This window comes from Falco biarmicus, chromosome 10 (assembly GCF_023638135.1).
Source record: "Falco biarmicus isolate bFalBia1 chromosome 10, bFalBia1.pri, whole genome shotgun sequence".
NCBI lineage: Eukaryota > Metazoa > Chordata > Aves > Falconiformes > Falconidae > Falco > Falco biarmicus.
In genome coordinates this window covers 17,649,359-17,670,456 of record NC_079297.1, presented here as the reverse complement: position 1 = coordinate 17,670,456, position 21,098 = coordinate 17,649,359, and the positions used below count along the sequence as shown (strand labels likewise).

Below are 21,098 nucleotides of genomic sequence, written 5' to 3'. Positions count from 1 at the left end.
CAGATGGACATTGCCCAAATAATCCCAGCCCAGTTGGATTCTTCCTTAAGACTTCCAGGCCTAAGTGCATTGTGCCCCAGCCAATCCCAGCCCGCCTGGACTCTGCCTCAGCCAAGCCCAGCCCAGATGGACGCAGCCCATGCAATCCCCTGCAGGGCATTAGGATCCTGCCCCAGCCATATCAGCCCACTGGGATTCTGACCCAGCCAATCCCAGCCCACCTGGACTCTTGCTCAGCCAATCCCAGCCCGCCTGGATTCTGCCCATGTAATCCCCTGCACGCCTTTAGGATTCTGCCCCAAAATAGCCCAGCCCAGATGGATTCTGCCCAGGAAATCCCAGGCCATTACGATTCTGCCCCACGCCATCCCACTCCAGTCAGATTCTGGCGCAGCAAATCCCAGCACAGCTGGACACTTCCCCAAATACTCCCAGCCCACTCGGATTCTGCATTAAACCTTGCAGGGATAATCGGATTCTGCCCAGGCCAATCCCATCCCAGCACGATTCTGCCCTGAATTCCCAGGCCATCAGGATTCTGCCCCAAGCAATCCCAGCTCAGGCGCATTATGCCACAGCAAATCCCGGCCCAGATGGACGTTTCACAAGTAATCCAAGACCAGATGGATTCTGCCCTGAAATCTCAAGCCATTAGGATTCCGCCACAAGCAATCCCAGCCCAGTCAGATTCTCACACAGCAAATCCCAGCCCAGATGGACATTGCCCAAATAATCCCAGCCTAGTTGGATTCTCTCTTAAGACTTCCAGGCCTAAGTGCATTGTGCCCCAGCCAATCCCAGCCCGCCTGGACTCTGCCTCAGCCAAGCCCAGCCCAGATGGACGCAGCCCATGCAACCCCCTGCAGGGCATTAGGATCCTGCCCCAGCCATATCAGCCTCCTGGGATTCTATCCTAGAAAATCCCAGCCAGGATGGACTCTTGCTCAGCCAATCCCAGCCAGGACAGACTCTGCCCATGTAATCCCCTGCAGGCCTTTAGGATTCCGCTCCAAAATATCCAAGCCTAGGTGGATGCTGCCTATGAAATCCCAGCCCAGCCAGATTCTGCCTTAGAGCTTTGCCGGGATAATTGGATTCCGTCCAGGCCAATCCCATCCACGCAACATTCTGCCCATGAAATCCCAGGCCATCAGGATTCTGCCCAAAGCCATCCCAGCCCAGTCGGATTCTGACACAGCATATCCCAGCCCAGATGGACATTGCCCAAATAATCCCAGCCCAGTCGGATTCTTCCTTAAGACTTCCAGGCCTAAGTGCATTGTGCCCCAGCCAATCCCAGCCTGCCTGGACTCTGCCTCAGCCAAGCCCAGCCCAGATGGACGCAGCCCATGCAATCCCCTGCAGGGCATTAGGATCCTGCCCCAGCCATATCAGCCCACTGGGATTCTGACCCAGCCAATCCCAGCCCACCTGGACTCTTGCTCAGCCAATCCCAGCCCGCCTGGATTCTGCCCATGTAATCCCCTGCAGGCCTTTAGGATTCTGCCCCAAAATAGCCCAGCCCAGATGGATTCTGCCCAGGAAATCCCAGGCCATTACGATTCTGCCCCACGCCATCCCACTCCAGTCAGATTCTGGCGCAGCAAATCCCAGCACAGCTGGACACTTCCCCAAATACTCCCAGCCCAGTCGGATTCTGCATTAAACCTTGCAGGGATAATCGGATTCTGCCCAGGCCAATCCCATCCCAGCACGATTCTGCCCTGAATTCCCAGGCCATCAGGATTCTGCCCCAAGCCATCCCAGCTCAGGCGCATTATGCCACAGCAAATCCCGGCCCAGATGGACGCTTCACAAGTAATCCAAGACCAGATGGATTCTGCCCTGAAATCTCAAGCCATTAGGATTCCGCCACAAGCAATCCCAGCCCAGTCAGATTCTCACACAGCAAATCCCAGCCCAGATGGACATTGCCCAAATAATCCCAGCCTAGTTGGATTCTCTCTTAAGACTTCCAGGCCTAAGTGCATTGTGCCCCAGCCAATCCCAGCCCGCCTGGACTCTGCCTCAGCCAAGCCCAGCCCAGATGGACGCAGCCCATACAATCCCCTGCAGGGCATTAGGATCCTGCCCCAGCCATATCAGCCTCCTGGGATTCTATCCCAGAAAATCCCAGCCAGGATGGACTCTTGCTCAGCCAATCCCAGCCAGGACAGACTCTGCCCATGTAATCCCCTGCAGGCCTTTAGGATTCCGCTCCAAAATATCCAAGCCTAGGTGGATGCTGCCTATGAAATCCCAGCCCAGCCAGATTCTGCCTTAGAGCTTTGCCGGGATAATTGGATTCCGTCCAGGCCAATCCCATCCAGGCAAGATTCTGCCCATGAAATCCCAGGCCATCAGGATTCTGCCCAAAGCCATCCCAGCCCAGTCGGATTCTGACACAGCAAATCCCAGCCCAGATGGACATTGCCCAAATAATCCCAGCCCAGCTGGATTCTCTCTCAAGACTTCCAGGCCTAAGTGCATTGTGCCCCAGCCAATCCCAGCCCGCCTGGACTCTGCCTCAGCCAAGCCCAGCCCAGATGGACGCAGCCCATGCAATCCCCTGCAGGGCATTAGGATCCTGCCCCAGCCATATCAGCCCACTGGGATTCTGACCCAGCCAATCCCAGCCCACCTGGACTCTTGCTCAGCCAATCCCAGCCCGCCTGGATTCTGCCCATGTAATCCCCTGCAGGCCTTTAGGATTCTGCCCCAAAATAGCCCAGCCCAGATGGATTCTGCCCAGGAAATCCCAGGCCATTACGATTCTGCCCCACGCCATCCCACTCCAGTCAGATTCTGGCGCAGCAAATCCCAGCACAGCTGGACACTTCCCCAAATACTCCCAGCCCAGTCGGATTCTGCATTAAACCTTGCAGGGATAATCGGATTCTGCCCAGGCCAATCCCATCCCAGCACGATTCTGCCCTGAAATCCCAGGCCATCAGGATTCTGCCCCAAGCCATCCCAGCTCAGGCGCATTATGCCACAGCAAATCCCGGCCCAGATGGACGCTTCACAAGTAATCCAAGACCAGATGGATTCTGCCCTGAAATCTCAAGCCATTAGGATTCTGCCACAAGCAATCCCAGCCCAGTCGGATTCTGACACAGCAAATCCCAGCCCAGATGGACATTGCCCAAATAATACCAGCCCAGTTGGATTCTCTCTTAAGACTTCCAGGCCTAAGTGCATTGTGCCCCAGCCAATCCCAGCCCGCCTGGACTCTGCCTCAGCCAAGCCCAGCCCAGATGGACGCAGCCCATGCAACCCCCTGCAGGGCATTAGGATCCTGCCCCAGCCATATCAGCCTCCTGGGATTCTATCCCAGAAAATCCCAGCCAGGATGGACTCTTGCTCAGCCAATCCCAGCCAGGACAGACTCTGCCCATGTAATCCCCTGCAGGCCTTTAGGATTCCGCTCCAAAATATCCAAGCCTAGGTGGATGCTGCCTATGAAATCCCAGCTCAGCCAGATTCTACCTTAGAGCTTTGCCGGGATAATTGGATTCCGTCCAGGCCAATCCCATCCACGCAACATTCTGCCCATGAAATCCCAGGCCATCAGGATTCTGCCCAAAGCCATCCCAGCCCAGTCGGATTCTGACACAGCATATCCCAGCCCAGATGGACATTGCCCAAATAATCCCAGCCCAGTCGCATTCTTCCTTAAGACTTCCAGGCCTAAGTGCATTGTGCCCCAGCCAATCCCAGCCCGCCTGGACTCTGCCTCTAGCCAAGCCCAGCCCAGATGGACGCAGCCCATGCAATCCCCTGCAGGGCATTAGGATCCTGCCCCAGCCATATCAGCCTCCTGGGATTCTATCCCAGAAAATCCCAGCCAGAATGGACTCTTGCTCAGCCAATCCCAGCCAGGACAGACTCTGCCCATGTAATCCCCTGCAGGCCTTTAGGATTCCGCTCCAAAATATCCAAGCCTAGGTGGATGCTGCCTATGAAATCCCAGCCCAGCCAGATTCTGCCTTAGAGCTTTGCCAGGATAATTGGATTCCGTCCAGGCCAATCCCATCCAGGCAAGATTCTGCCCATGAAATCCCAGGCCATCAGGATTCTGCCCAAAGCCATCCCAGCCCAGTCGGATTCTGACACAGCAAATCCCAGCCCAGATGGACATTGCCCAAATAATCCCAGCCCAGCTGGATTCTCTCTCAAGACTTCCAGGCCTAAGTGCATTGTGCCCCAGCCAATCCCAGCCCGCCTGGACTCTGCCTCAGCCAATCCCAGCCCGCCTGGATGCTGCCCATGTAATCCCCTGCACGCCTTTAGGATTCTGCCCCAAAATAGCCCAGCCCAGATGGATTCTGCCCAGGAAATCCCAGGCCATTACGATTCTGCCCCACGCCATCCCACTCCAGTCAGATTCTGGCGCAGCAAATCCCAGCACAGCTGGACACTTCCCCAAATACTCCCAGCCCACTCGGATTCTGCATTAAACCTTGCAGGGATAATCGGATTCTGCCCAGGCCAATCCCATCCCAGCACGATTCTGCCCTGAAATCCCAGGCCATCAGGATTCTGCCCCAAGCCATCCCAGCTCAGGCGCATTATGCCACAGCAAATCCCGGCCCAGATGGACGCTTCACAAGTAATCCAAGACCAGATGGATTCTGCCCTGAAATCTCAAGCCATTAGGATTCTGACACAAGCAATCCCAGCCCAGTCAGATTCTCACACAGCAAATCCCAGCCCAGATGGACATTGCCCAAATAATCCCAGCCCAGCTGGATTCTCTCTTAAGACTTCTAGGCCTAAGTGCATTGTGCCCCAGCCAATCCCAGCCCGCCTGGACTCTGCCTCAGCCAAGCCCAGCCCAGCTGGGCCAATCCCAGCCAGGACAGACTCTGCCCATGTAATCCCCTGCAGGCCTTTAGGATTCTGCCCCAAAATATCCAAGCCTAGGTGGACAATGCCAATGAAATCCCAGCACAACTGGATTCTGCCCATGAAATCCCAGGCCATTGGGATTCTGCTCCATGCTATCCCAGACTAGTCGGATTCTACCAAACATTTTCAGCCTACCTGGAATCTACCCATGAAATCCCAGGCCATTACAATTCTGCCCCAAGTCATCACAGCTCACCTGGATTCTGCCCAAACCAATCCCAGCACAGACCGACACAGCCCAAGCAAACCCAGCCCAGTGGGATTCTGCCTTAAGCCTTGCAGGGATAATCAGATTCTGCCCAGGCCAATCCAATCCCAGCACGATTCTGCCCATGAAATCCCAGGCCATCAGGATTCTGCCCAAAGCCATCCCAGCCCAGTCGGATTCTGACACAGCAAATCCCAGCCCAGATGGACACTGCCCAAATAATCCCAGCCCAGTCGGATTCTCCCTGAAGACTTCCAGGCCTAAGTGCATTGTGCCCCAGCCAATCCCAGCCCGCCTGGACTCTGCCTCAGCCAAGCCCAGCCCCGATGGACGCAGCCCATGCAATCCCCTGCAGGGCATTAGGATCCTGCCCCAGCCATATCAGCCTCCTGGCATTCTATCCCAGAAAATCCCAGCCAGGATGGACTCTTGCTCAGCCAATCCCAGCCAGGACAGACTCTGCCCATGTAATCCCCTGCACGCCTTTAGGATTCCGCTCCAAAATATCCAAGCCTAGGTGGATGCTGCCTATGAAATCCCAGCCCAGCCAGATTCTGCCTTAGAGCTTTGCCAGGATAATTGGATTCCGTCCAGGCCAATCCCATCCAGGCAAGATTCTGCCCATGAAATCCCAGGCCATCAGGATTCTGCCCAAAGCCATCCCAGCCCAGTCGGATTCTGACACAGCAAATCCCAGCCCAGATGGACATTGCCCAAATAATCCCAGCCCAGCTGGATTCTCTCTTAAGACTTCCAGGCCTAAGTGCATTGTGCCCCAGCCAATCCCAGCCCGCCTGGACTCTGCCTCAGCCAAGCCCAGCCCAGATGGACGCAGCCCATGCAATCCCCTGCAGGGCATTAGGATCCTGCCCCAGCCATATCAGCCCACTGGGATTCTGACCCAGCCAATCCCAGCCCACCTGGACTCTTGCTCAGCCAATCCCAGCCCGCCTGGATTCTGCCCATGTAATCCCCTGCACGCCTTTAGGATTCTGCCCCAAAATAGCCCAGCCCAGATGGATTCTGCCCAGGAAATCCCAGGCCATTACGATTCTGCCCCACGCCATCCCACTCCAGTCACATTCTGACGCAGCAAATCCCAGCACAGCTGGACACTTCCCCAAATACTCCCAGCCCACTCGGATTCTGCATTAAACCTTGCAGGGATAATCGGATTCTGCCCAGGCCAATCCCATCCCAGCACGATTCTGCCCTGAAATCCCAGGCCATCAGGATTCTGCCCCAAGCCATCCCAGCTCAGGCGCATTATGCCACAGCAAATCCCGGCCCAGATGGACGCTTCACAAGTAATCCAAGACCAGATGGATTCTGCCCTGAAATCTCAAGCCATTAGGATTCTGACACAAGCAATCCCAGCCCAGTCAGATTCTCACACAGCAAATCCCAGCCCAGATGGACATTGCCCAAATAATCCCAGCCCAGTCGGATTCTCTCTTAAGACTTCCAGGCCTAAGTGCATTGTGCCCCAGCCAATCCCAGCCCGCCTGGACTCTGCCTCAGCCAAGCCCAGCCCAGCTGGACTCTTGCTCAGCCAATCCCAGCCAGGACAGACTCTGCCCATGTAATCCCCTGCAGGCCTTTAGGATTCTGCCCCAAAATATCCAAGCCTAGGTGGACAATGCCAATGAAATCCCAGCACAACTGGATTCTGCCCATGAAATCCCAGGCCATTGGGATTCTGCTCCATGCTATCCCAGACTAGTCGGATTCTACCAAACATTTTCAGCCTACCTGGAATCTACCCATGAAATCCCAGGCCATTACAATTCTGCCCCAAGTCATCACAGCTCACCTGGATTCTGCCCAAACCAATCCCAGCACAGACCGACACAGCCCAAGCAAACCCAGCCCAGTGGGATTCTGCCTTAAGCCTTGCAGGGATAATCAGATTCTGCCCAGGCCAATCCAATCCCAGCACGATTCTGCCCATGAAATCCCGGGCCATCAGGATTCTGCCCAAAGCCATCCCAGCCCAGTCGGATTCTGACACAGCAAATCCCAGCCCAGATGGACACTGCCCAAATAATCCCAGCCCAGTCGGATTCTCCCTGAAGACTTCCAGGCCTATGTGCATTGTGCCCCAGCCAATCCCAGCCCGCCTGGACTCTGCCTCAGCCAAGCCCAGCCCAGATGGACGCAGCCCATGCAACCCCCTGCAGGGCATTAGGATCCTGCCCCAGCCATATCAGCCCACTGGGATTCTGACCCAGCCAATCCCAGCCCACCTGGACTCTTGCTCAGCCAATCCCAGCCCGCCTGGACTCTGCCTCAGCAAAGACCAACCCAGATGGACGCAGCCCATGCAACCCCCTGCAGGGCATTAGGACCCTGCCCCAGCCATATCAGCCTCCTGGCATTCTATCCCAGAAAATCCCAGCCAGGATGGACTCTTGCTCAGCCAATCCCAGCCAGGACAGACTCTGCCCATGTAATCCCCTGCACGCCTTTAGGATTCCGCTCCAAAATATCCAAGCCTAGGTGGATGCTGCCTATGAAATCCCAGCCCAGCCAGATTCTGCCTTAGAGCTTTGCCAGGATAATTGGATTCCGTCCAGGCCAATCCCATCCAGGCAAGATTCTGCCCATGAAATCCCAGGCCATCAGGATTCTGCCCAAAGCCATCCCAGCCCAGTCGGATTCTGACACAGCAAATCCCAGCCCAGATGGACATTGCCCAAATAATCCCAGCCCAGCTGGATTCTCTCTTAAGACTTCCAGGCCTAAGTGCATTGTGCCCCAGCCAATCCCAGCCCGCCTGGACTCTGCCTCAGCCAAGCCCAGCCCAGATGGACGCAGCCCATGTAATCCCCTGCAGGGCATTAGGATCCTGCCCCAGCCATATCAGCCCACTGGGATTCTGACCCAGCCAATCCCAGCCCACCTGGACTCTTGCTCAGCCAATCCCAGCCCGCCTGGATGCTGCCCATGTAATCCCCTGCACGCCTTTAGGATTCTGCCCCAAAATAGCCCAGCCCAGATGGATTCTGCCCAGGAAATCCCAGGCCATTACGATTCTGCCCCACGCCATCCCACTCCAGTCACATTCTGACGCAGCAAATCCCAGCACAGCTGGACACTTCCCCAAATACTCCCAGCCCAGTCGGATTCTGCATTAAACCTTGCAGGGATAATCGGATTCTGCCCAGGCCAATCCCATCCCAGCACGATTCTGCCCTGAAATCCCAGGCCATCAGGATTCTGCCCCAAGCCATCCCAGCTCAGGTGCATTATGCCACAGCAAATCCCGGCCCAGATGGACGCTTCACAAGTAATCCAAGACCAGATGGATTCTGCCCTGAAATCTCAAGCCATTAGGATTCTGCCACAAGCAATCCCAGCCCAGTCGGATTCTCACACAGCAAATCCCAGCCCAGATGGACATTGCCCAAATAATCCCAGCCCAGTCGGATTCTCCCTTAAGACTTCCAGGCCTAAGTGCATTGTGCCCCAGCCAATCCCAGCCCGCCTGGACTCTGCCTCAGCCAAGCCCAGCCCAGATGGACGCAGCCCATGCAATCCCCTGCAGGGCATTAGGACCCTGCCCCAGCCATATCAGCCTCCTGGGATTCTATCCCAGAAAATCCCAACCCAGCTGGACTCTTGCTCAGCCAATCCCAGCCAGGACAGACTCTGCCCATGTAATCCCCTGCAGGCCTTTAGGATTCTGCCCCAAAATATCCAAGCCTAGGTGGATGCTGCCTACGAAATCCCAGCCCAGCCAGATTCTGCCTTAGAGCTTTGCCAGGATAATTGGATTCCGTCCAGGCCAATCCCATCCAGGCAAGATTCTGCCCATGAAATCCCAGGCCATCAGGATTCTGCCCAAAGCCATCCCAGCCCAGTCGGATTCTCACACAGCAAATCCCAGCCCAGATGGACATTGCCCAAATAATCCCAGCCCAGCTGGATTCTCTCTCAAGACTTCCAGGCCTAAGTGCATTGTGCCCCAGCCAATCCCAGCCCGCCTGGACTCTGCCTCAGCCAAGCCCAGCCCAGATGGACGCAGCCCATGCAATCCCCTGCAGGGCATTAGGATCCTGCCCCAGCCATATCAGCCCACTGGGATTCTGACCCAGCCAATCCCAGCCCACCTGGACTCTTGCTCAGCCAATCCCAGCCCGCCTGGATTCTCCCCATGTAATCCCCTGCAGGCCTTTAGGATTCTGCCCCAAAATAGCCCAGCCCAGATGGATTCTGCCCAGGAAATCCCAGGCCATTACGATTCTGCCCCACGCCATCCCACTCCAGTCAGATTCTGGCGCAGCAAATCCCAGCACAGCTGGACACTTCCCCAAATACTCCCAGCCCAGTCGGATTCTGCATTAAACCTTGCAGGGATAATCGGATTCTGCCCAGGCCAATCCCATCCCAGCACGATTCTGCCCTGAAATCCCAGGCCATCAGGATTCTGCCCCAAGCCATCCCAGCTCAGGCGCATTATGCCACAGCAAATCCCGGCCCAGATGGACGCTTCACAAGTAATCCAAGACCAGATGGATTCTGCCCTGAAATCTCAAGCCATTAGGATTCTGACACAAGCCATCCCAGCCCAGTCGGATTCTCACACAGCAAATCCCAGCCCAGATGGACATTGCCCAAATAATCCCAGCCCAGTCGGATTCTCTCTCAAGACTTCCAGGCCTAAGTGCATTGTGCCCCAGCCAATCCCAGCCCGCCTGGACTCTGCCTCAGCCAAGCCCAGCCCCGATGGACGCAGCCCATGCAATCCCCTGCAGGGCATTAGGATCCTGCCCCAGCCATATCAGCCTCCTGAGATTCTATCCCAGAAAATCCCAGCTAGGATGGACTCTTGCTCAGCCAATCCCAGCCAGGACAGACTCTGCCCATGTAATCCCCTGCAGGCCTTTAGGATTCCGCTCCAAAATATCCAAGCCTAGGTGGATGCTGCCTACGAAATCCCAGCCCAGCCAGATTCTGCCTTAGAGCTTTGCCAGGATAATTGGATTCCGTCCAGGCCAATCCCATCCAGGCAAGATTCTGCCCATGAAATCCCAGGCCATCAGGATTCTGCCCAAAGCCATCCCAGCCCAGTCGGATTCTGACACAGCAAATCCCAGCCCAGATGGACATTGCCCAAATAATCCCAGCCCAGCTGGATTCTCTCTTAAGACTTCCAGGCCTAAGTGCATTGTGCCCCAGCCAATCCCAGCCCGCCTGGACTCTGCCTCAGCCAAGCCCAGCCCAGCTGGACTCTGCCTCAGCCAATCCCAGCCAGGACAGACTCTGCCCATGTAATCCCCTGCAGGCCTTTAGGATTCTGCCCCAAAATATCCAAGCCTAGGTGGACAATGCCAATGAAATCCCAGCACAACTGGATTCTGCCCATGAAATCCCAGGCCATTGGGATTCTGCTCCATGCTATCCCAGACTAGTCGGATTCTACCAAACATTTTCAGCCTACCTGGAATCTACCCATGAAATCCCAGGCCATTACAATTCTGCCCCAAGTCATCACAGCTCACCTGGATTCTGCCCAAACCAATCCCAGCACAGACCGACACAGCCCAAGCAAACCCAGCCCAGTGGGATTCTGCCTTAAGCCTTGCAGGGATAATCAGATTCTGCCCAGGCCAATCCAATCCCAGCACGATTCTGCCCATGAAATCCCAGGCCATCAGGATTCTGCCCAAAGCCAACCCAGCCCAGTCGGATTCTGACACAGCAAATCCCAGCCCAGCTGGACACTGCCCAAATAATCCCAGCCCAGTCGGATTCTCCCTGAAGACTTCCAGGCCTAAGTGCATTGTGCCCCAGCCAATCCCAGCCCGCCTGGACTCTGCCTCAGCCAAGCCCAGCCCAGATGGACGCAGCCCATGCAATCCCCTGCAGGGCATTAGGATCCTGCCCCAGCCATATCAGCCCACTGGGATTCTGACCCAGCCAATCCCAGCCCACCTGGACTCTTGCTCAGCCAATCCCAGCCCGCCTGGACTCTGCCTCAGCAAAGACCAACCCAGATGGACGCAGCCCATGCAACCCCCTGCAGGGCATTAGGATCCTGCCCCAGCCATATCAGCCTCCTGGCATTCTATCCCAGAAAATCCCAGCCAGGATGGACTCTTGCTCAGCCAATCCCAGCCAGGACAGACTCTGCCCATGTAATCCCCTGCACGCCTTTAGGATTCTGCCCCAAAATATCCAAGCCTAGGTGGATGCTGCCTACGAAATCCCAGCCCAGCCAGATTCTGCCTTAGAGCTTTGCCAGGATAATTGGATTCCGTCCAGGCCAATCCCATCCAGGCAAGATTCTGCCCATGAAATCCCAGGCCATCAGGATTCTGCCCAAAGCCATCCCAGCCCAGTCGGATTCTGACACAGCAAATCCCAGCCCAGATGGACATTGCCCAAATAATCCCAGCCCAGCTGGATTCTCTCTTAAGACTTCCAGGCCTAAGTGCATTGTGCCCCAGCCAATCCCAGCCCGCCTGGACTCTGCCTCAGCCAAGCCCAGCCCAGATGGACGCAGCCCATGTAATCCCCTGCAGGGCATTAGGATCCTGCCCCAGCCATATCAGCCCACTGGGATTCTGATCCAGCCAATCCCAGCCCACCTGGACTCTTGCTCAGCCAATCCCAGCCCGCCTGGATGCTGCCCATGTAATCCCCTGCACGCCTTTAGGATTCTGCCCCAAAATAGCCCAGCCCAGATGGATTCTGCCCAGGAAATCCCAGGCCATTACGATTCTGCCCCACGCCATCCCACTCCAGTCACATTCTGACGCAGCAAGTCCCAGCACAGCTGGACACTTCCCCAAATACTCCCAGCCCAGTCGGATTCTGCATTAAACCTTGCAGGGATAATCGGATTCTGCCCAGGCCAATCCCATCCCAGCACGATTCTGCCCTGAAATCCCAGGCCATCAGGATTCTGCCCCAAGCCATCCCAGCTCAGGTGCATTATGCCACAGCAAATCCCGGCCCAGATGGACGCTTCACAAGTAATCCAAGACCAGATGGATTCTGCCCTGAAATCTCAAGCCATTAGGATTCTGCCACAAGCAATCCCAGCCCAGTCGGATTCTCACACAGCAAATCCCAGCCCAGATGGACATTGCCCAAATAATCCCAGCCCAGCTGGATTCTCTCTTAAGACTTCCAGGCCTAAGTGCATTGTGCCCCAGCCAATCCCAGCCCGCCTGGACTCTGCCTCAGCCAAGCCCAGCCCAGATGGACGCAGCCCATGGAATCCCCTGCAGGGCATTAGGATCCTGCCCCAGCCATATCAGCCCACTGGGATTCTGATCCAGCCAATCCCAGCCCCCCTGGACTCTTGCTCAGCCAATCCCAGCCCGCCTGGATGCTGCCCATGTAATCCCCTGCAGGCCTTTAGGATTCTGCCCCAAAATAGCCCAGCCCAGATGGATTCTGCCCAGGAAATCCCAGGCCATTACGATTCTGCCCCACGCCATCCCACTCCAGTCACATTCTGACGCAGCAAATCCCAGCACAGCTGGACACTTCCCCAAATACTCCCAGCCCACTCGGATTCTGCATTAAACCTTGCAGGGATAATCGGATTCTGCCCAGGCCAATCCCATCCCAGCACGATTCTGCCCTGAAATCCCAGGCCATCAGGATTCTGCCCAAAGTCATCCCAGCCCAGTCGGATTCTGACACAGCAAATCCCAGCCCAGATGGACACTGCCCAAATAATCCCAGCCCAGTCGGATTCTCCCTTAAGACTTCCAGGCCTAAGTGCATTGTGCCCCAGCCAATCCCAGCCCGCCTGGACTCTGCCTCAGCCAAGCCCAGCCCCGATGGACGCAGCCCATGCAATCCCCTGCAGGGCATTAGGATCCTGCCCCAGCCATATCAGCCTCCTGAGATTCTATCCCAGAAAATCCCAGCTAGGATGGACTCTTGCTCAGCCAATCCCAGCCAGGACAGACTCTGCCCATGTAATCCCCTGCAGGCCTTTAGGATTCCGCTCCAAAATATCCAAGCCTAGGTGGATGCTGCCTACGAAATCCCAGCCCAGCCAGATTCTGCCTTAGAGCTTTGCCAGGATAATTGGATTCCGTCCAGGCCAATCCCATCCAGGCAAGATTCTGCCCATGAAATCCCAGGCCATCAGGATTCTGCCCAAAGCCATCCCAGCCCAGTCGGATTCTGACACAGCAAATCCCAGCCCAGATGGACATTGCCCAAATAATCCCAGCCCAGCTGGATTCTCTCTTAAGACTTCCAGGCCTAAGTGCATTGTGCCCCAGCCAATCCCAGCCCGCCTGGACTCTGCCTCAGCCAAGCCCAGCCCAGATGGACGCAGCCCATGGAATCCCCTGCAGGGCATTAGGATCCTGCCCCAGCCATATCAGCCCACTGGGATTCTGACCCAGCCAATCCCAGCCCACCTGGACTCTTGCTCAGCCAATCCCAGCCCGCCTGGATTCTGCCCATGTAATCCCCTGCACGCCTTTAGGATTCTGCCCCAAAATAGCCCAGCCCAGATGGATTCTGCCCAGGAAATCCCAGGCCATTACGATTCTGCCCCACGCCATCCCACTCCAGTCACATTCTGACGCAGCAAATCCCAGCACAGCTGGACACTTCCCCAAATACTCCCAGCCCAGTCGGATTCTGCATTAAACCTTGCAGGGATAATCGGATTCTGCCCAGGCCAATCCCATCCCAGCACGATTCTGCCCTGAAATCCCAGGCCATCAGGATTCTGACACAAGCCATCCCAGCCCAGTCGGATTCTCACACAGCAAATCCCAGCCCAGCTGGACACTGCCCAAATAATCCCAGCCCAGTCGGATTCTCCCTGAAGACTTCCAGGCCTAAGGGCATTGTGCCCCAGCCAATCCCAGCCCGCCTGGACTCTGCCTCAGCCAAGCCCAACCCAGATGGATGCAGCCCATGCAACCCCCTGCAGGGCATTAGGATCCTGCCCCAGCCATATCAGCCTCCTGGCATTCTATCCCAGAAAATCCCAGCCCAGATGGACTCTTGCTCAGCCAATCCCAGCCAGGACAGACTCTGCCATGTAATCGCCTGCATGCCTTTAGGATTCTGCCCCAAAATATCCAAGCCTAGGTGGATGCTGCCCGTGAAATCCCAGGCCATCAGGATTCTGACCCAGGCCATCCCAGCCCATCCAGATTCTGAGGCAGGAAATCCCAGCCCAGATGAACACTGCCCAAACAATCCCAGCCCATTCGGATTCTCCCTTAAGACTTCCAGGCCTAAGTGCATTGTGCCCCAGCCAATCCCAGCCCGCCTGGACTCTGCCCCAGCCAGTCCCAGCCCGCCTGGACTCTGCCCCAGCCAATCCCAGCCCGCCTGGACTCTGACCCAGCCAATCCCAGCCCGCCTGGACTCTGCCCCAGCCAATCCCAGCCCGCCTGGACTCTGCCCCAGCCAATCCCAGCCCGCCTGGACTCTGCCCCAGCCAATCCCAGCCCGCCTGGACTCTGCCCCAGCCAATCCCAGCCCGCCTGGACTCTGCCCCATGAAATCCCAGGGCATTAGGATTCTGCCCCAGCCATACCAGCCTCCTTGCATTCTACCCCAGCCAATCCCAGCCAGGATGGACTCTGCCGCAGCCAATTCCAGCCAGGACGGGCTCTGCCCATGTAATCCCCTGCAGGCCTTTAGGATTCTGACCCAAAATACCCAAGCCTAGGTGGATGCTGCCGAAGCAATTCCAGCACACCTGGACTCTGCCCATGCAATCCCAGGCCATTAGGATTCTGCTTCAAGATATCCCAGACTACTCGTATTCTACCAAACATTTCCAGTCTACCTGGAATCTACCCATGAAATCCCAGGCCATTACGATTCTGACCCAAGTCATCACAGCTCACCTGGATTCTGCCCAAGCCAATCCCATCCAAGATGGACGCAGCCCAAGCAAACCCAGCCCAGTCGGATTCTGCCTTAAGCCTTGCAGGGATAACAGGATTCTGCCCAGGCCAATCCCATCCCAGCATGATTCTGCCCATGAAATCCTAGGCCGTTAAAATTCTATCCCAAGCCATCCCAGCTCAGGCGCATTATGCCACAGCAAATCACAGCCCAGATGGACGCTTCCCAAGTAATCCAAGACCAGATGGATTCTGCCCTGATATCCCAGACCTTTAGGATTTTGCCACAAGCCATCCCAGCCCAGTCGGATTCTGACACAGCAAATCCCAGCCCAGATGGACATTGCCCAAATAATCCCAGCCCAGTCGGATTCTCCCTTAAGACTTCCAGGCCTAAGTGCATTGTGCCCCAGCCAATCCCTGGGCCTTAGGATTCCGCCCCAGCCAATCCCTGGGCCTTAGGATTCCGCCCCAGCCAATCCCTGGGCCTTAGGATTCCGCCCCAGCCAATCCCTGGGCCTTAGGATTCCGCCCCAGCCAATCCCTGGGCCTTAGGATTCCGCCCCAGCCAATCCCTGGGCCTTAGGATTCCGCCCCAGCCAATCCCTGGGCCTTAGGATTCCGCCCCAGCCAATCCCTGGGCCTTAGGATTCCGCCCCAGCCAATCCCTGGGCCTTAGGATTCCGCCCCAGCCAATCCCTGGGCCTTAGGATTCCGCCCCAGCCAATCCCTGGGCCTTAGGATTCCGCCCCAGCCATACCAGCCTCCTGGCATTCTACCCCAGCCATTCCCAGCCAGGATGGACTCTGCCCATGGAATCCCCTGCAGGGCATTAGGATTGTGCCCTAAACTATCCAACCCTAGGTGGATGATGCCCAATCAATTCTAGCCCAGCTGGACTCTGCCCTTTCATGTCCCCAAGGCCTGACAGAAAATGAAGACCAGTTCTGGAGTGCCAAGATCTCCGTCACTCCGCATATTGAAAGCTAAAGCAGCCAACTATGGTAGCAAGATACCTCTGAAGAATTCAGTTTTTAATCTCAATGCAGTTACCTGTCTTTTCTAATCACACTCTACTACAAGGATATGCATTTAGCCCAGGACACTTAGTAGGCAGGCAGCCATATTTTGAAGAAGTCTAAGCTTTTCAAAGCCTTAAGTTTTACTAGGTGCATTATATACATTGTATTACATCATTAACATCAGCAAAGTCAAGTCTGGTTCACTAAGGCAGTTTTCTAGAAGAGGGTACTCCGTTCTCTGCAGCTGTAACTTTGGGGCAGAGAAAGTATCATTCACTGTACAACAATTATGTCTGGCAAGGTGGAGAATTTTTGACAAAAGACTGTTTAATCTCTTTCAAAGAAAGACTGTACGACTTTCTGAGCTAAGTCAGTTTTAACAACCTGAATTCCCTTTGCCAGAGAAACATCTGAATGCCAGAAAGGAAAGGAAGAAAAGCTGCTCTGTTCCACTGCCAAGCAGCCTTCTGCTAAAGTAGGTGGAATAAGCAATCACTCGGCACCCTCTGGTGGGCAAAGCTCTGGGAAGGGAAACTGCAGCTGAAGCTATAGGCTCGTCCTGCCTCCTGCATAAGCAAGACTCTTTAAGCGAGAATTCTCTTCCCCGTGTATCAGTCACAATTATTATAGTAAGTATGTGGTCATTCCAGATAAGGCTTCTTTAAACAGTGAGGTTAAATTGCCTCAACAGTCTTGCTCCCCTTTATTAGTCTCTTGTGGCCACGCTAATCTGCATACAAAGGGTCTTTGGGCTGTTTCAAGTATTTTACATCAACGATTAGCACTCTAAATTAGACTTGTCTCTTTTTAAGTTGCACCGTAACGTCCACTTTGCAATTTTCCTCATCCTTTTCCCCAGCAACTAGCTCAGCAGTGAAGCTGGGGGCACCTGAAGTCTTTCCTCACATTCAGTCCTGAGTGTTATATTTGGCTTGTTCCCATTTTGTGCTTAATACACATGGAAATTCCAGGCAGCTTCAGACACAATTGCTGGTTATGCCCAGACTGTAGCTTCTGAGTCTTATCCTGCTGTACTGCTAGCGCTCTTTACTGCTAAAGAAAAAAAAGCAAAAAAAAGCATCTAAGGAGGAGAAGTAAAGTCTTCCTTTCAAGTTTAACTTTGTTTAGTTACTAACAGTTTTACTCAGAGAATTGCTTCCATTGAAATGCCACTTTTCTCAGTTCAGTTGCTCAAATCCCGTGTTTAGTGTTCTTACCAATTAAGTAAAGAAAAAAAATAATAGGAACGTGTAATTCCAAACAAATAAAATTAACAAGATGACCTCAGGGAACCTATACTACTCAGACCAACGTCTAACAACCAGATTTTTGGTAAACACATGAGCTTTCCTTCTGCTGGCACATAAACAAAGTCAGAGAAGTATCATCCAAGACAAATCCTGCAGTTATCTCCAACTTATTTCAGCCTCCTCCAAAGCCAGGCTTCACCCCACAGGACCAAGATGAGAAAACGGAAGGTTAAGTTCACCACAGCAAAGCCAGCATCAGAAAAAATGGGCTTTTCCACTCATTATTAGCTCAAGCCGACAAGGCTGCAGATATGACATAAAAACAGCGCCTGGAGGATCCGCTCAGCCAAGTGTCGGAGCGCAGCACCCGCAGCGCAGCCCCACGCCCGAGCCGCCCCTGCCCCCGGCTGCAGCCGCTCCCGCGGGAAGGGCGGGAGAACCGGGCCCCTCTGGGCACCGGAGAAAAGCCAGCAGCCCGGGCCCGAGCCACCCCGCGGCCCCGTAAAGGTTCCCGGCCCAAGGCCCTGACCTCCTTCTCCGACGCCTTCTCGCCGACCCCCAACAGGCCATACAGGTCCAGCTGCAGCAGGTCGTTATCGACCGCCATCTCGGCACCGAGCGTCTCCCCGCTCGGTGCCGCCGGCCCGCGCTGCCCGCCGGGAAATGGAGTCTCCACCCGCCGCCGCGCTCCCTCCCCAGGCGGCACCTGGACTACGAGTACCAGCATGCACCGCGCGGAGAGCCGTGGGTGGGCGGTGGCGGGAGCGAGGCCGGCTGGGAGCTGGAGTTCTCTGCGGCAGCTGCGGGCCGAGGCGCGGGGCATTGTGGGTAACGAGGGTCCGGCCGCCGCCTGTGTAACCGGCCGCCACCCTCCGAGGGGACCGGTACGGCAGAGAAGCGTCCCGAAGGCTTGGCTGAGAATCCCTGAGAGCAGCTGGATTCTTCGACGTCGCCGGTTGATTTTGCCTCATGGCAGACAGCTCAGATAGATCCAAGGAATGAGACTTGGCAAACAGGCCAAGGCCAGGACCCACCTGGCCAGACCCACTGGTGGCACGCTCTGTGTTCCCCACAAGTCCCCACGCCCTTGGCCCGAAGCAGCAGGGCTATGGTGCACAGGGTATCCCCTGCCCCTTGGAAATAAACACTGGGTTACCGTCAGCACCTTGCACCCAAGGCACCTTTTCTTAGTTGTGTTTCTCAAAGCCCGGGTCATCCTCATTTCTCTGCTTTGGAGTTTCCCCAGCAGGATTTCTGCTTTCCTGGCTTGAAGAAAGCGCTGATGCTGCAGTTTCTCCAAGGGCTCTGCCCCGTGCAGGGCTCTGGGGAGGAAGGGCTTTGTGGAGGAATCTCCCTCGCGCTCCCCTCCACAGACACAAAGCCAGAGACCACAATGCCCCAAGCATGAGGAGGACCAAGAGGCTGGGGGCCGACCTGCCGGAATGCAGCTCTGCAGAGGAGGACCTGGGAGTGCTGGCAGAAAGCAAATTGCCCACAAGCCACCAGGGTGCCTGTGTGGCCAAGAAGTCTGATGGGATCCTGGGGTGCATGAGGATGAGCGTGGCCAAACGGGCCCGAGGGAGGTGGTCCTGCCCCTCTACTCTGCCCTGGGGAGGCTGTGGCTGCGGGGCTGTGTCCAGCTCTGGGCGCCCCAGTTCCAGAGAGACAGGGAACTGTTGGAGGGGGTCCAGCAAAGACTACAAAGATGGTGAGGGGACTGGAGCATCTCCCCGATGAGGAAAGGCTGAGAGAGCTGGGGCTGTTCAGCCTGGACAAGAGAAGACTGAGAGGGGATCTTATCGATATCCACAGACATCTTAAGGGCAAGTGTCAGGAGGATGGGGCCAGGGTCTTTTCAGTGATGCCCAGCCACCAGACAAGGGGCAACGGGCACAAACTGCAACAGAGGATGTTTCAGCTGAATCTAAGGAAGAATTTCTTTGCCTTGAGACTGACAGAGCCCTGGAAGAGGCTGCCCAGAGAAGCTGTGTGGTCTCCTTCTCTGGAGACATTCAAAACCCACCTGGATGCACATCTGTGCAACCTGTTGTAGGTGAACCTGCTTTAGCAGGGAGCTGGACTAGATGATCTGCAGAGCTCTCTTCCAAGCCTGAGTGTTCAGTCTGAGTCTGTGAGAACCTCAGCTTGCCGTGTCACCCTTCCCTGTCCTCTGCCATTGCACACTGCACTCAGCAGACCCAGGCCCCTGAGCTCCAGGGCTCAGTGCAGGCTTGTGGGGACAGAGGGGCTCTGGTGCCTTCTTAGCGGTATCCAGCAATAGGGCAAGAGTCAATGGGCACAGACTGAAACAACGGAATCTCTTGCTAACCGTAACAGACAGCTTGTGTATTTGGAGGGAGGTCAAGGCCTGGGACGCGTTGCCCACAGGGCTTCTGGAGGCTCTGTCTTTTGAGATTGTCAGAGCTTGAGTGGATGTGGCCCTGGACTGCCTGCTCTGGCTGCCCCTGCTGGAGCAATGGGCTTGCACTGCATGATCTCCAGAGGTCCCTTCCCAACTCCTCAAGTCTGTCTTTTCCCAAGAGAGGAGATGACAGGAGTGCTTTCTGCCACAGATTTTATTCCTCAGCAGGAGCAGAAGGGCCCTGGCTTGATCCCGTTTGCTGCCACTGCTGGAGTCAGGCACAACCCAGGTTGCAAGTGCTCCCCTGCCAGTGTCTGTGTGCAGCACAGCCACCAGCGCGAGGGCCTTTGTTGTGCCTGGGCTCGTTGCACTACCTTGGCAGGTGATGGTCCTGGGGTGAGTGTAGCATTTTCCTTCTTGGTAGGGTGTGCTACCAGGCCCTGTGCCCGGCACGGCTGCGCAACCTCCAGCAGGATCAGCTCCATGCCGCCCTCCGTTCTCTGGAGGAATTGTGGCCTCCCCACTGGCGGCGCTCTCTTCTCCCAGAGAAAGACGGGCTTGGTTCAGGGCTTAGATCTTGTGCCCCATCCCGATCCCTCATTCCTCGCTGCTCCCGCTGTGCTCGGCCCCTTGTGCTGCCGGACCTGCACTGGGATCGGCTTCTTGCGTGCTGGGCCCTGGAGGAATCCTGGCCTGCCTGCTGCTGCTGCTCGCCCCACACTGAGGAGGCTGGGGTGTCCTGTTCAGGCATTGGAGCTTAGTCATTGTCACGAGCCCTACTCCACTGCTGACTCCTGCTTCTGGAGGAGTTGAAGCCCCAGGTGTGCTCAGACCATTGGTGGCCATCATGGTGCTGCCTCAGGTCCCTGCCTTGGGCCCTCCCTGGAGCCCTGGTGTGGTCACTACCATGGTGTCCGCTGGAAAAGTCATGTCGCTGCTGGCCTGAGGAATGCAGCCACCTCCTTGCTTCATTGTGGTGTTGAGGTCTTGCTCTGTTGAAGGCCCTGATGTCGTGCACCTCATAGGTGCTGGGTGCCAGCTTGTAGAAGATGACTTCGGCAGGCTGCCAACAGAGTGGGCATATGGCTTTTCTCTGGGCCCAGTCCCATATACAAGGAAAACAGAAACGATCCCTGCACCCGCTCACACAGGCTTCGTTGCTGATGGTGTTCAGGCAGATAGGGCATTCCTCATCCTCGGGGGTGTCCAGCGGCACAGCCTGAGGCACCTGGCTGGTGCTGGCAGCCGGGGAAGAGGCACTCTGTTCTGCCAAGCCCCCCTCCTCTGACTCCATCTGGCACTGCAAAGGAGAGAGATACAAAGCTGATGCCCTGTCCTGAAGACACAACCGGCAGGAAGCAGCAAAGGTGACGAAGTGAGGTGCTGAAGAGGTGCCCACTCTGCCTCGGGGCTGTGCTGGTGCAGCCACAAAGGCTAGGGAGCATCCCGGGGCAGACGAGCGAGCCCAGGGGCATCTCTGTGTGCTCCTGCTGTCCA

At 55.9% G+C, this 21,098-nt stretch overlaps 1 protein-coding gene across 3 annotated transcripts in view; it reads right to left on the bottom strand.

Moving 5' to 3' along the window:
• The window catches only part of DNAJC17 (DnaJ heat shock protein family (Hsp40) member C17), a 117,110-nt gene extending 99,205 nt beyond the window's left edge, over window positions 1–17,905 (bottom strand). For 2 of the 3 annotated variants that reach the window (XM_056353183.1, XM_056353184.1), the window contains exon 1: window positions 17,769–17,905. In XM_056353183.1, the coding sequence (XP_056209158.1) occupies window positions 17,769–17,846 (78 nt within the window). In that variant the 5' untranslated portion in view covers window positions 17,847–17,905. The remainder of the gene's footprint in view (window positions 1–17,768) is intronic. The other variant, XM_056353182.1, reaches the window with a different exon arrangement.
• Between the last annotated feature and the right edge of the window lie 3,193 nt (window positions 17,906–21,098).